Genomic DNA, 16038 nt, shown 5'->3' on the forward strand with positions numbered 1-16038 from the left:
AATAACTATAGTAGGTGTTTTGTTACTTCACTTTGTTATTTTTATAATATTAAATCAAATTACACAGTTATTCTTTGAGTTCTCTTATTTGTAATAGCATATGTGGAAAGTTTGGTATATGTAACTTTACTACTTAGAGAAATAACTATTTGTTTCAATAAAATACAAAATGGTCGCCTAACGACAAACTTTCCGACCTATGTTTGAGTAATCTTCTTTTTGGAATCATGAGTACTATCAGTCACAGTAGTTTGTGGCACCCTTTTCTAATCACTCTGTATATCTTTAGAGACGGAGTACATTTATTTTAACCAGAACTGCTACCGTGGAAAAATTTGTTTTAAAATCGAGATATGGCCCCTTCATATTTTATTGTAAGTGCACCCATTAAAAACACTACGAACTTTGGTTTTCCTCCTCTCTGGCCTGTATATTTTAACTCAAGTAATCTATAAAAGACCATGGAAAGTTGCAGAGACATTATATTTATTCCACTAGTACCTTCAGGCCCTAAAGATCCTGTCATTTGAAAAAAACAAGCATTTACTACTTGCTAAAGTCAAATTTTAGAAAATGGATCAGGAGATTAGAATATCTTCCATTGACCATCACTGATCGTATGGGTGTTTGGTGTGTCATTTAAACCGATAAGCTTATGGTATCAGTTGTTCAGCAGGAAACTATTTTCGAAGCTACAACTTTCTACCATATACTTTCTGATATTGTATCAAGTAATAAATAATTTGCTTATTGTTGAGTTGTTTACTACTGAAATACAGCTATATAAGATTGGAACTGAATAAAAATTTATTCATTTGCTTTATTCATATATATATATATATATATATATATATATATGTGTGTGTGTGTGTGTGTGTGTGTGTGTGTGTTTGTGTGTGTGTGTGTGTGTGTGTGTGTGTGTGTGTGTGTGTGTGTGTGTGTGTGTGTGTGTGTGTGTGTGTGTGTGTGTGTGTGTGTGTGTGTGTGTGTGAGTGTGTGTGTGTGTGTGTGTGTGTGTGTGTGTGTGTGTGTGTGTGTGTGTGTGTGTGTGTGTGTGTGTGTGTGTGTGTGTGTGTGTGTGTGTGTGTGTGTGTGATCATTGTAGGTAAAATCTAAATTTTAAATCTAACTTGTATTTTTTCGAAATAAAAAAGTTATTAAAAATTACTTAGTAGAACTACACACCAAGGCCTTTCTTTATACTCCTCAATCGTCAAAACCATATATTGATTAATCAAAATAATAGGGAATTCTGTTTGGAGAAATTGCCTCAGTTTATTAAATAGATTATAGCTGTGATAGAGCTGGTATTTATTTTTTTAAATAAGAAACTTTTTTTATGGTTCTGTATAAATGTGTAACGACCGAAAAAGTGCATTAATTTATACACAATCAGCGACATCGGTCAGTTATGGCAGAAGTGAGACAAGTGACATTGATATCAGATGGAGAGGTGTGATAAAACTAATATTATACATTTACGTGGGCATTCTTGTTTATCGTTTTGCTGGTTGAAAATGAACGTCAAAGTTTCTTCTTGAGTTACAGTGTCCGTACATAATACAGGTAAGCCAACACTAGTCACTATCAAGTAATAATTGTATTATACTTTGTAGTTATGCTGATCTGTTGTCATCATCACAAAGTGGGTTATACAGGTTAATGTGAAAACTTACAATAAACAGGAAAGTGATTGTGAACTTGATATTTAAAACTATAACGGTTCAATAACATTTTGAAGTACAAAATTAATATGTTTTGATTAGTTTTATGCTAACTTGACTTTTAGTTTTCATTGTAAAGTGGTTACTAATTATTCTGCTTAGTATAAGGTTAGATATTATGCTGGTCATGATTTAAGAAGGTTTTAATTTTTGTATTACAAAATAGAAATTGAATTTTGGTTTAAAATTGCTTATTGTTTTAATTGGGGCAAAGTAAATATTGCACATCGTACTACTATATAAGAAATTTAATGATTGTAAATAATTCTAAACGTTATCTAATAATATATAAAACATTAATAAGATAGCTATTTTGCATTTCTTGCAATAATACTTCATTTTTATCAACTGTAATCAGGTTGAATCCATAAACAGTAATAAGTTTTACTAATAAATTTTACTGCGTCGAAATTTTTCGTAATATTATAGTTCTCATGATGGATTTGGCCAAGAATTTTCTTTATAATTGTAAATTCCTGGACTTTGTACTAACTTCAGACCACTATTTAATAGAACTAATGAAAATAAATTATAATTTAATAAAATGTATATATTTGTTGAGTTCATTTATTTTCCTAAATTATACGAGAACGTATATATTTTTGTAAATTTCATATAAACTTTATTTATCGTTAACATATAATGGACGACGAAAACACTGTGGTAATACAATATGTATATAATGCATTATCATTATTCATAGGACTTTTGTCTATAAGCTACGAATTTGGCCTTTTAAAAGATGGTCTACTGCACATAGGGTAAGGCTTGTCACAAAAGTTTATAATGAAAACATTTCAAGTTTCATTGCAATATAATATTTGAATTAAACAAAACACCTAAAGACTTAAGAAAGTAGAAGCTTTTTACAATAATACAATTTAACGGTAATAAAAATTACATGGTTGAATGAATATGGAAACTGTTACACAAATCACAGAGCTTTTACAATACAGTATACAATATGCAAGGTCATGGAGCAATACAAAACGTTTCAGTTCATTGGCTGTAGTCTTGCGTTGGCTAACTGCTGAACATACCAATAATATAATACCTGTTAAACCAAAATAATATCTGACACACCAATATAGTAGTACTAAATGTTGATAAACACTTTTCCAAATAGTTTATTTTTTTGACGAGGCCTTTCGAAACAAAAGTTTTCATCATCGTGCGAGTCCACAAATAAATATTTACATAATTTTTTCATAATTAATATTTAAATACTTTATGAAAATATTTGTCTATAAACTCTGTGTATTATTTTTAGATCCGACACTGTTAATCTGTTAAATAGTTTAAAACTCCGAAAATATTTAACAAAAATATTACCAAAAATCTTAAATATTGAGAACATTTAGTAAAATAATTTCAATGTGCCGTACGCAATAGGGTGTTAATGTTCCGATCTATTTAATGTAAATTCATAAGTTGTATTGCTTGCGCATTGTTAAGAAAAATGAAACGTAGTTTTGAATCAGTTAAATTTGCCATTAAATCAATTAAGTAAATTGTTTTACTAGACACATCAAGATAGGCATAAGACAGCCGAGCAGGAGTCAGACACACGTGACGTAGATGCTGCCAGGAGCAGGAGTGACTGTCTGGTTAGCGCTTCCAGCACTGCTGCTAGCTGCCGAGGACCTGGACTCCAGCACCTGCCTCACTCTTGACCCATTCGACAGCGCGCTGCCCCAGACTACACCCTCGCCCTACACCCTCTCCTGTAGCAAGTCTGGGAAGATCACGAACCAGGACTCCATCATCTTCACCATCAAGTCTTCGCGACCACGGGTCGACTTCCGACGGTTCGTGGTGCAGGCACTGGACCGTGAGAGCGGTGTGGCCGTGGGCATGTTCGTGGACACAGGAGACGCCGACATCACCGTCGTCAACTGTTTTGGTCGTTCTGAGGTAATGTCTTACTGATGTTGTAAGTGGTACTGAAATACAATTAATAGGTTTTACTGATGATACATAAGATACATACCTACATAAGATGTCGGTTGGTCTAATGCGGAAATCCTCAGGAGTACAAATTAGGCGCTGAAAATTAATGATCAAATGTTGAGGTTCAGAGAACACGTTTTGTGTTGGTTTTATTCTAACATCACGGTTATAAGTACAGCAGAGAGTTCCGTGAGACACCTGTGCGGTATAACCGACCATAAAATAGTAACTACCAGAGCTGAAGGTGTATCACAGGGGCAGGTGTATGATCTGTGATTAATGCCCACAGTATGTAAGGCATGCACATCTACAGCTGGGATTAGTCTAACGTGACAGCTTATAGTTCGTGTTAGTCTTCCAAATCACTTTTTTACCTACATTTTAATGGAAATATTCATCTTAACTTCAATCATAGCAATATAAAAAAAACGTGAAATTATTGCATGTAAACAGTATAGATATACTTAGTTAAAATACGAATCATTGGTATTGAACGTAGATTGCACCACCTAAAATAACAAAATAGTTTAATATGTGCACTTTGTATCTGGCTAAACCTATCCAGAGTTGCTTATGTTGGCTGCTCAGTAAATAAATCCATATATGAATAAGATTAATCAAGTGTGAGGCTTATATGGTACCTATATATAAATAGTATTAAGCTAGATGTTCTATCATGAATCAAAATACCCCTTGTATGTAAAACAGTTTTAAGTGGTAACTGCACTAAGTGGTATTGTGTTACAGAACACTGCGATAGAGTTCGATACGGAGCCGAAGACAGAAGCGCGCATGAGATGGATGCCTGACTTTGACTACGCAGGCAATATCACATTCTTGTAAGCAATTCCATGCAATTTATTTGAGAGTTTAAGCACGTAAAATAAGTATTACGTTCCCTCTTGCAATAAAAACTAAGCCCGGGGTGAAATGTGTTCAGGCAATAGACTGAGGATAAAGTTTGAGTGGTTTCGAAACTTTATTAATATTTTAGTGTGAGCTTGGATGTTGGTGCGTAAATGCAAACACTATATCAATATTTTTCATACAGAAACATAAAACATAATTTAATTTATAATAGATACAAACTGGACGATAGAAACATGTTACCAGCACACAAAACACAAAAAACATAGATAACACTAAAATGCCGACAATAGTGAGGCATTAATTTATCATGTTAGTTCATAGAGTTTTCAATTACCAAGGACCAATTTTATGATTACCACAATATGTGATAGTTTGCTATCAATATTAACATAATTAGTAGTCGGGAATGAACTCCCCCACATAATAGTACTGCCTTGGCGAGAAAACATCTCTTTAATGTACAAGCCCACAATAACAATTGTAAACTTCATGCACTTCTAAGATTTTTTTCCCATGGACTAATTTTAAAAGATACCTCATATTATGCATCAAACCTGTTTTTACTCTTCCCACATTGTTATTGGTTATTCAGGAAAAATATCAATTCTCATCATATCTTTAAAATGAGACACTTACTGATTATACGCTCGAAAATATGGGTTTAACAGTGCTTAAAATGTTACATAGTTATTTTTAGTAATATAAGGAAAACGGATCAATATATCACACCTTACATATGGGCGGATGGACTATGCTCTTTTACTTTTTGTTCAAACAGACGAAGGACGAACAGACAGACAGACCAACTATGCATTCAATTTCATAGAATTTGAGAGCGTTCCTCTTTCCTAGACAAGGAACTGGAATATTTTTTAAGTTTTAAAATTGGAACAAAGAAAACGTGTAAGAGGCTATCGCCAGGCTTGGTGATCAATCACTGCTCGAACTGTTGACTGCATCCAAGTTCCGGTTATAGAGAACTCATTACATTCCACTTTACATTTGCTATTTTTAATATAACAATAGTGTAAGAAACTAATATTATAAACAATTATGTGGCGTTGTTGTTCTATTGTATTACGATTTGTCTATATCCATGCCATATAGCTGTAAAAGTGTACGGTATCGGAATCAGGTTTAGTAGAACCATACAGCGTACCTAAACCAATTTTAGGCTTAAAGATGTAAAAAATAAGCATAAACTAAGTTTATTCTAATATTTACTTCTTCTAAGTAACTTTCATTTTATATCCTAAATACATACTGGATTTTACACCTTGACTTTCTATTGGCCAGTAATTAGTACATTGTGTTATAGTTTTGTATTATTTCTTGTTTTAGGGCTACAATTGTCCAGTCCGGGGAGATATTCTGGCTGAGAGAGAAGGGAGATTCAATCTCTGTATACAACCCGTGGTAGAACTATATATGTATGTATGTATATTTTCTTTATCGTAAGTCATACTGTGTTATCATTTAAAACCCCTCTTTCACTCTACGCAAACTCTGTCCACACAATACACAAAGATCAAATCTCACAAAAGTTAAATCCTTCCACATTTGCAACAAAATTGTTTTACTTACCATATTCTAGACTGTATTGCTGGATAGAAAACATTTAGAACTGTATTTACTAACATTATCAAACGTATTTCTTACAGTGTAATGAGACTAGTTGAGTGTTGAAGCAATACCGTCTTTTTTAGTTCTCAGAATAGTATATAAAAGTTGTTTACAGTACGAAGTATATTTTTCAGAGTATAATAACCAGTTTCCAACCTGTTAAAAACTCTTTTAAACAATATCCCTATTTTTTTTTCGTCAAAAAGCAATATATTTGTACTTTTAAGAAGGACACATTAAATAATTAATGATGGCCTGTTAAGCAAGTTTTTTCGACGAGTTGAATATATAGTGGTGAATAAACAAGTGAGGGAAACGTCTATACATTGTGCTGTAAAATGGCAATTTTATGAGTAAGACTTAGTGTATAATTGTATATAACAAATATTATTAGTGTTATTGGAATAATTTGAGTATAGATGTATGTAGATGGCAAGTAGATCTAGAGTATCAACTTAATTCAACGAAGGACGAAGATGTGGGTTCAAATACAAAGTTCTATATTATAGAAGTTAGTTGCGGACCCTGCAGTCCCTCTGTCGCAGTATCGCTCATATGTTACATATCAGATTTGCGGTGGAAATATCTACATGACATTAAGTACTTTCCTGGATGCATTGCCTTATTCTAATTAATACCAATTGTTAATTCTTTGATTCAATATTACTAAATAAAACGTATTTTCCATAATAATTTAAAATACGATGCTTCAAATATATGTGATTGTGGGCTTGTATGATAACGTGCTTTTATTAAGAGTCTTTGATGATGTTTTTAGCACTGACCGTAACAAAATATCAGTGGTTTTTGAATTTATGATTTTTTAGACAAAATAAAACAAATTATTTTGAAAGTTGTGTATACTAAGTAACGCTTTCCAAAATAATAGCTATTAATTACTTTAGAAATAACATACACTACATTTTCATAAACGATTTCTCTAAAAACAAAACTGTAAATTAATTTAGAATAAATAACAATGCAAATTGAGAAACACCTACACGAAAAGTGTGAATATGATCCCAACCTTTTCGAAATCTAATTTTTAAATGTCTTAAAAACATATTCATTTATTAAATTTGATTTTAAGAACACAAAAAATATGTTTAATGTTAACGATTTATGTTTAAAAGAAGTGTCAATCATTCCAGGGATACTTAGCACAGTTATACTGATGGCGAGAGAAAAGAAGAGACCTGGATTCTGGCCTATCTGAAATTTGCAGGCGCTACTACTAGTATGTTGCCGCGCCTTGTTTCGTAATTCCATTATTGTTTCACTGTTCCATTGCTAAGATAAACAATTCGCAGGGTTGGCTGTGGGACGAAGCGCCTGAAATTATTGCGCGGCAACACACTAGTACACAGCTGTGCGCCGGCACGGGCCAGGTCTCTTCTTTTCTCTCGCCATCAGTACTTATGTTTTCGTCACTCAAAGTCAACTACTAATGCGATTAGACGTACAAACTATCTGTAACAGTGATCATCTTTTAGGAAGTTTCACTTCTTAAATAATTTAAAAGTGCAGTGTTGTGAACGGTGGTCCAAAGTCAAAACTGTATTTTATGGAAATGCAATAGTATAAAAAGGAACAGTGTTTGTGCAAAATTTCTTTCTACTTTTTTGTTATTGTAAGTTTAATATCGTTTAATAATATAATATCACATATGTTTAAATTTTAATTCTCAGATCAGCACGTTCTATAAAATCAAGTACAGGGAATGTAAGATCAGATACCTTCCTATTGGAGTGAAATCTTTCAATAAGCAATAAAACCTGTTAAAAAGTACAGAAATAGTTTATAGTTTACAAACCTGTAAACCTTTGTACTTTACACAATGTTACATTTATAATTTAAAAAAGAGAAATATGTTATATATGAGCAGTTTTATTTAAAATGTATGAAACTGTTTTCCCTAATACTGTTTTTATACTACACACAATGTGCAGTGACCAAACCTGCACGTGTTGCTGGACAAAAGTAACATTTACCAGCAGAACGTCACCGAGCTACTTTGAGCAAGTAATTGAAAATGTAACTATCTATGTCCGTAATATACGAGTAAGTGACATTTCAATTAACTACGTCACATTATTGTGTGTCACAGCAAATAAAGTACGTTTATCTAAAAATTTTAATTTATAATTTCAAACTATATTAAGGCAATATTACTAATTATGATATATGATATAACTATTTTTTACATATCGCTAATGTTATATAGTGCACAACGCAGTTTTATACTGCAATTTCAATATTAAACACGTCACAATAATTGATAACTTTTAAGGCATTAATATGCACGCATTTTTATCGAGGCTTTAATAAAATTAATGCCTTCAACATCACTCTCAAAAGTCTTCACAACATCAGTCATTACTTTAGTAGATAGTAGTACAGTAGTATTAATCTTTGTTTTATTTGATAAAAAGATATTTTAAAATTTCTCCATTTAATTAGCGAACATGAAATGGATTAAGTTAAATTTAGATAATTCTACAACTTCCTAAATTTAGAACGTCCGATTTAAGAAGAAAACTAATTATTTTATGTGATTGAGTGGTTTATATTCTGATACCTTTGTAATAAATATTGATGAAGATACTGTTATTAGTTTTTAAATTATAATATAAAATACTATAGATTTATTAAATAAAAAAGGATAACTATATTATTATATAAAGGAAGATTTTAACGAATTTTAAATATAAACAGTACTGAATTAAAATATATTAAAATCTTATATAGTAAATTATTTTGAATTTATTCGGGTTTTTAGAACCGAAATAAATACATTAAAGAAATTCAAAATTTATACCTTTTGGCATTGGAATTGATTGTAATTTTGCAGAATGTAGTTTTGAAAGTCAATCTATACATACTCAACTACATAATGCATTTGAAATATTATAGATCTCACCAAACTTTCCTTTGGGTCAAAGGTATTGAAAAACCAAATTAAATTTCTATTAGAATAAATATAGAGCAATTCAAAATCTTGTTTATCTATACCAAGGTTTAAAGGAAATTCCTAAAAAATAATTAAAGTAACTGTTTATTTAAGATTGATATAAATATAACTTATAGATTTAAATAAATAGGTTCATCAAAATAAATCACCAAAAATTAATTTTTGTCTTTAATAATGAATCTTCAGTAACAATGAATGTAGTATTTATATGCAACGGAAAAATGATCAGTTACACATTTCATATCCAAAAGAATTATATATACAAATATCCATTCAGTAACAAAAATACTTAAAGATTGTTGAGAGACATAATGAATCTTGTCTCAAAAGCCGTGATTTTCTTGAAATTTATAAAAGTCAAAATAAAAAAAGGAACAATTTCATTAAATACTGACAACGATGGTAAAATTTTGCACTTAGAATTAAATAATAAGGGGTGCATTAATATAGCGTCTTTATAAAAAATAGCGCTTACAACAATACATAAACACACTATGTTTAGTAATGAATATGGAATACATCCTCTAATTTTAAGATCAAACAAAAGTCATTTTGGAGAAAATCATTACATTAGTTAAAAAAACTAAAATAATTTCAAAGCAAAGTGTAAATATTGAGTTAATAACCTTTACTTAGTTTGTAAGTAAGAGTCTAATGAAGATATTGATCACGTGTTTAATCCAAAGTAAAATGAATGACATGTGGGAATTAAAGTAATCAGTGTTTAAATAGAGACATATTATTAAGAGAACTTAAACAGATTACACCTAATTTTGCAAATTTACTAAGATTCAGTGATCCAAACAGTATAAAATTGTTTATGAAAAATAAACAAATCTGAAAATATTATATATACAATAGATATTGTTTTAAAACAAATACAACAGAATACCTACTTACTCATGAAATAATTAAACTATACATTAAAAATATGTAAGAAAAATCTTATGAGATCTTAGAACTCTTTTAATATCGAATGTTTTTGTAAATGTCTTTGGAAACTAAAAACCCATTAATATCTCATCCAAGTTCACAATGGACAGGAACTTTTACACAGTGTGCTGTTTGTATTCACATTGATATGCATGAAACGCTTCCCTGGTCCAATATAGGCGGATTACTGCCAGGAACATAAGAACTACATTTGAACCGGACTTTCAGGGGAGTCCAACGTCCCTATACCGTCCAGGTTAAATTGGCTTATTTTAGGTAAACCTTTCCTAAAAACTAATCATCATATAGCATTGAAACTTACTACATTTTTTTATCTTTATCTAAGAAAGCTTTAAACAAACAATTATAAAAACGAGTATCATAAATTGATATTATTTATGATTTTTTATAACTAACGCAAATAAACCCTTAAGATGAAGGCAGACTGAATATAATAATAACTTTTTAGTCAGTTTCTGCTGAGTTGTTTTATAACCAGCTTCTAGTTTAAATTATGAATTCAGAATTTATAATAGCTTAGTAGAAAAAACATATGTTACCGTAAAAAAACTTGAATTATGTGTTATTATTTTCATGTTATTTAAGATTTATAATAACATTATTTTAAATCTAAATATTAATGTTTTTTCAACAAGGCACTATAAACCATGCTACACCTAAATGTAATGTTTAGTGTTGCATGTTACATGCGTGCTTGTTGTGTGTGGATGATTAATATAATTTTGTTTTAATTACTAGTAGTATTTAATAAGAAACCTAAGATTTCACTAAAGTATGTGGTTGTTATCTTAGTATAACGTTATACCAAATTTTTGGAAGAACTTTTGTAGGTGCCATTCTAAAACCATTAAAACCAAGTGTAATTTAGTTACATAAATGTGTGTAGCACACACTCTGTACTGCCGTAGACAAGTGCCGCAGACAACATTACCAGTATTACCACCTATATCAGCTCGCAGTGTAAAAGTGACATGGTTAACGAGTGTCCTACATGTAGAGGGTCCTGTTATTGCTATTAGTCCCATGTTGGGCCGGGACAAGTGTGTGTTATGGACTCGACTATCGCTACACAGTATTTCGGAGTCATCTTGTTGACTGGATCTCTCACTTTTGACTGTACCAAAAGCTTTAAAAGCTTTTAATAGAAACTTTGATTACTTCAAATAATAATGAAGTCTGGAAAAAATTGTTTAAATTTAACAGCCCAAAAGGATAAATGCGACCTCAATATTGAAAATTAAGAGAGAAAGTTCTTTATATACAAGGCTGGAGTACGTCACACCATGTACAACAGGCTAGTCTGAGGTTGCTTACATCTCAGATCTAGCTCAGTTTTCCTATAGACAAATATCTATTTTGGACATACAAAAACCAGTCATTACGATGTGATAGACACGATCTTTAAGCACGGTGGAGCAAACGAGCTTACAACACATAACTTAGCTATGGTACGAAGGGTTGATTCAATTGAATTTGAGTTGAGCTCTAGTTCATCTTCCTTTTATTACAGTGTATGGTATCTGAGGCTGTCTCAGATTTGCCTCCTGGAATTTGGAGTCATGTTCGTCTGAATAAATCCAAAGAAATTCTACGACAAAACAAAACAAAATATTTACATCGTTTCGACATCAGAGATACCTATAAATAAACACCTTCAAATATAAATTGAATTTGAGGAAGGTGAACTGAAGCTAAACATAAATTCAATTGAATCAACCCTTCCTACCATAGCTACGCTATGTCTTCAAAACAGTGTTTAAATAATTAAAGTTGCAGTGAGCTAATGAGGTTACTAACTAAACGTAATTTTGTGCTGATATCACATCTGGTCTCCATTAATTAAAAGGTACAATTAAAAAATTGAAAATGCAAGATTTTAGAAAAGAAGCTGGAATTACTAAATTAGTTTTATATGGATAGGGACAAATAATAGATTAACTAGAAGTGTAAGGATGCATACGGTATGTGTCTATAAATCGAAATAATTGTATAAGTGTAGGTTTTCAATTGTCTTCATCAACATGAACAGAACGTATAAAGAGATATAATGCTATGAAAGGCAACACTACTACTGCTTGAAATATTTTAAAAACAATAGGTGGTATATTATTATAGGCTAGTCATTTGGAAATCATGAAAAAGTAGTCTAAACAAACGAACAGTTCAGGTTCATACAATCAGAGCAGCACCGGTGGTTGCACTCAGTTTGCCATCTCGTACCGCTTGGGGTGTAGCCCCGGGTTCTGTGGCTTTATTTCACGTTCAATGGAACCCGTAAAATAAATCTCGATATTTTCACCAAAAATTGTAATCGAGACTCCAGATGAAAACATGCAATACTAATATACTGTATATCACAATGACGTACCTGTGCATCGGTTGCCCCTTTTTGACCGACGAAGGAAATATATTATGTACGTATGACTGAGAAGTTACTGCGGTCAAAAAGAGTTAGTTTTAACCATTTGGAATCACACCCGGTCTAATTAAAAATTATCTTATAACACACTGTACACGGCACGAGTTTCTTTAATATACGCATTATACCTGTCCATCAATACTGTTTCTTTTTATATTGGACTACTGCGCACCTCTCTGTTATAATTTTGAAGCCCAAACTGCGCGTATAAGGGAATGGCTACTCATAGTGTTAGCAGTATTCCAGCAGATAACGACGTATCACGTCTTTGTGAGGAGACCCTCCGTACTTAAAAGGTTGAAATAAGTCCATACCGCTCTTACCTACGACAACTTACCTCACCATAAGTTACGAAAAGAAATCATTTGCAATTAAAATATTAAAATACCAAGTTATTCTAAGTAACAATTATACATAGGTAGAGTGTATAATTAGTGTATACATAGTGTTTGCTTCGTTAATTTCACAATTAAAGTACAAATATATAAAATACAGTAAAAGATATCATGTGAAATCCCTAAATAAATGTAATGTCTACAAGATTGCTCGTATAATTAAAATTGAACGGCTCTTAATTAATTATAACCCAGTTCACAAAAAAGATTTCTTAAAATATTATATTAATACTGTATAATTTAATGCTCTAACGGAATCCTGAAAGTATTCATTAAATATCCGCGTATGCACCGCAAAACTGATGATTTATAGAGTTGATATTCTGTTGAACAATTCCCAAATGGAGCGTTAATAATCCATTAAATCTTCCAGCTCTAAGTGCTTTGGACAGTGCAGCTTGTCCCTGGTTTCTTTCTGTCAGCACTTTACTTTAACCAGTTTACTTCTTACATAGCGGTTTATTTACATTAATCTGATTATATAAATATGCAATTACTCAATTGTTCTAGAAAAACAAAATCATGCGATTCTGTCACTGCATCATTAATTACTTACACATATCCTTAAGTGCAACTATTCAGTCACAGGCTGTAGCTCAATTTGTACACACCAACCAACACTAGACTGACCTCAGGAAAGGTAAGTAACCCCGGGAACCGATTAACAGCGCACTGTGTCAACAGTTGTCACCGTATCATTTACTTACACATATCCTCAAGCGCAACTATTCAGCCACAGGCATAACTACTCTCTGCACCAATTTGAACATACCAACCAACACGAGATTGGCCGCAGGAATGGGTACTAACTGCGAGGAACAATAAACAACGCACAGTGTATTAACAGCTCCCCCGCATCATTAATTAGTTACACATATCTTGAGCATTTTCAAGACTACATTTTCAGTTGTCAACTATAATGGAATCATTCAGCAACCTTTTTCACTTCTTAACAAAATATTAAACCGTGTCGATAACATGATTGCTGTGAATCCCTGAGTGGTATTTAATCATTTTAAAATTAATAAAGGAAATACGTATTAACATGTTTCTAGCGTAATGAGGTCTGCGAATGTCATGTTAACGCCAATGGTATTACTTTTTATAATAAATATTCATAATAATAACTAAATTTGTGTTAATTATTATTTATAAATGTTTATAAAATAAATTCAGAATTTGTCAAAGGCTTCACAAATATAGTACATATTTGCCGTAGCTCATAACAAACTATTGTTAAACAGAAAAATGAACCACCTGGAACTGAAAAAACTGCTGGTCCCTTACAATACGGTATCTGATACATCTGGAGAAAGACAAAATCTGGGATTCTAAGATTATCAGAACTCTAGTCTGGATACAGGAACAGCCAGAATCCAAAACGCTTGTTGTCTTTAAAAAAGCTCCTCATCTCTCTTCATAGCTACCTGGAAAGCCTGCCAAGTATATACTGTACCTTCTAAAATAATCTGACAGTACGGATATTTGTACTTTAATGACAAAGAAATTACTGAATTGTATGTTAAAATTCCCACCTTAATTTAATCCCTAGAATAATGTACATATGTATATTAATGATAACAATAATAATTTTTGTTGCGTAGAGACAATTAACAATGCCATTGCATTCGTCAAACAGAATATATTAAGCAAATACATAATTTAAATTATATTTTATCTATATAATACGTACAATTCTTGTTCTATATCAGAATCCGGCAGGGGAAGAGTTTAATTACTCAATGTTTTTAAAAATGTAATGAATTTTTAACCCAGCAGCTCATTATGAATTGATCAACATAGTAAAACGCCTTGCTCCAAAAAGTGTTACAGACGATCTTTGAACTTTGTTGGGTCATCGAGTTGTTTGATATTTCAGGGAGCCTATTGATTAATCTAACACCAACTTGAGACGGGGAGCTTTCAAAATCTCTGTGTTGCTCGCTTCCTAAGTTGTCCCTGCCTCTTGTTCAGTACTTATGGACATTCGTGCCTTGTACCAACTCACATTTGTGCCGACAGAGCAAGACGACCTTGAAAATTTAGAGGCAGGTTAAAATGTCCCTATAGATCCGAGCTCCCTGTAGGTCTCTTGGCACGATTCTATGGGGTTTAATTTAAAAATAATTATGATAGTTCTTTTTGCGATGTAAGAGCTCTTTCAATTTTTTATTTGGAACCGCTACCCTTTATTCATACCATAACAGACCATTTATAATATATATATATATATATATATATATATATATATATATATATATATATATATATATATATATATATATATATCCGTAGAACAAAGTGTTGCAAAGTTGCGCAGGATAGAACCGCAACCTTAAAGAAAATGCTTTCAATGTGATGGTCCCATGTCAGCCCTATATCTAGGTCCATTTCAAAGAACTTATTGGAATCAGGTTCTTTTAGAAGAACGCAGTTCAACATTGCGGTAAGTTATTGCTTTTGTTGCTGGCGAAAGCAAACATGCATGACGCGTGATTTTTAACTGTTAGTTTTGAAATTGATTCTGTAGAAATGCTCAATGCATGAGTTGAACTCAATTAATGATTTTAAGATGTTAACTCTGTTTTGATTATGATCGGAAGCAAAGACGTATAGAATAACTTTTCTATTATGGATTGATCAGTTCTACCTGATGTAAATAAGGAAAAGAACTGGCCTAAGATTGATCCTTGAAGGACACTATGAGGAATTCTGACCTCTGTCTGACTGAGCATCCGCAATCTGCGCGCACTCCTGTCTTTCTGTCTTTAAAATGTAATCATGCGGTAGACCACGAATAACTCGTGCAACAATGCCGCTTGATTTACACAATCAAAATATTTGGAGAGGTAGAAGAATATACGTAGCACATATGCTTGCATCTCCAGGCCACCGGCAAAATTAGGAATGAAATGAGTAAATGTTAAATCACTACTATTCCCCTCCACTAGTGCCATTAAAATGTACGTAACTGAACAGAGCAAAATTACTGAAGCATTTATTGGTAACGTTCCGAAAGTAATTAAACTTCTTATTACAACCCATTGTATTAATCAACAATATATATATATATACATATATATATATACACACACATATGTGTGTGTGTGTGTGTGTGTGTGTGTCATATTT

General features: G+C 32.0%; 1 protein-coding gene across 2 annotated transcripts; it reads left to right on the top strand.

Annotated features, from left to right (window-relative positions):
• Positions 1-1409: 1409 nt before the first annotated feature.
• Positions 1410-6004, top strand: LOC124370139 (putative defense protein 3). 2 transcript variants are annotated; one of them, XM_046828431.1, is made up of 4 exons: positions 1410-1566; positions 3258-3638; positions 4422-4513; positions 5886-6004. In XM_046828431.1, the coding sequence occupies exons 2-4, from the start codon at positions 3303-3305 to the stop codon at positions 5962-5964; spliced, it is 507 nt and encodes a 168-aa protein (XP_046684387.1). In that variant the 5' UTR covers positions 1410-1566; positions 3258-3302; the 3' UTR covers positions 5965-6004. The 2 variants fall into 2 exon arrangements, with proteins under 2 accessions (XP_046684387.1, XP_046684386.1); XM_046828430.1 differs by having other exon boundaries at positions 1420-1566; positions 3248-3638.
• Positions 6005-16038: the final 10034 nt, after the last annotated feature.

This window comes from Homalodisca vitripennis, unplaced genomic scaffold, assembly GCF_021130785.1.
Source record: "Homalodisca vitripennis isolate AUS2020 unplaced genomic scaffold, UT_GWSS_2.1 ScUCBcl_24;HRSCAF=613, whole genome shotgun sequence".
NCBI lineage: Eukaryota > Metazoa > Arthropoda > Insecta > Hemiptera > Cicadellidae > Homalodisca > Homalodisca vitripennis.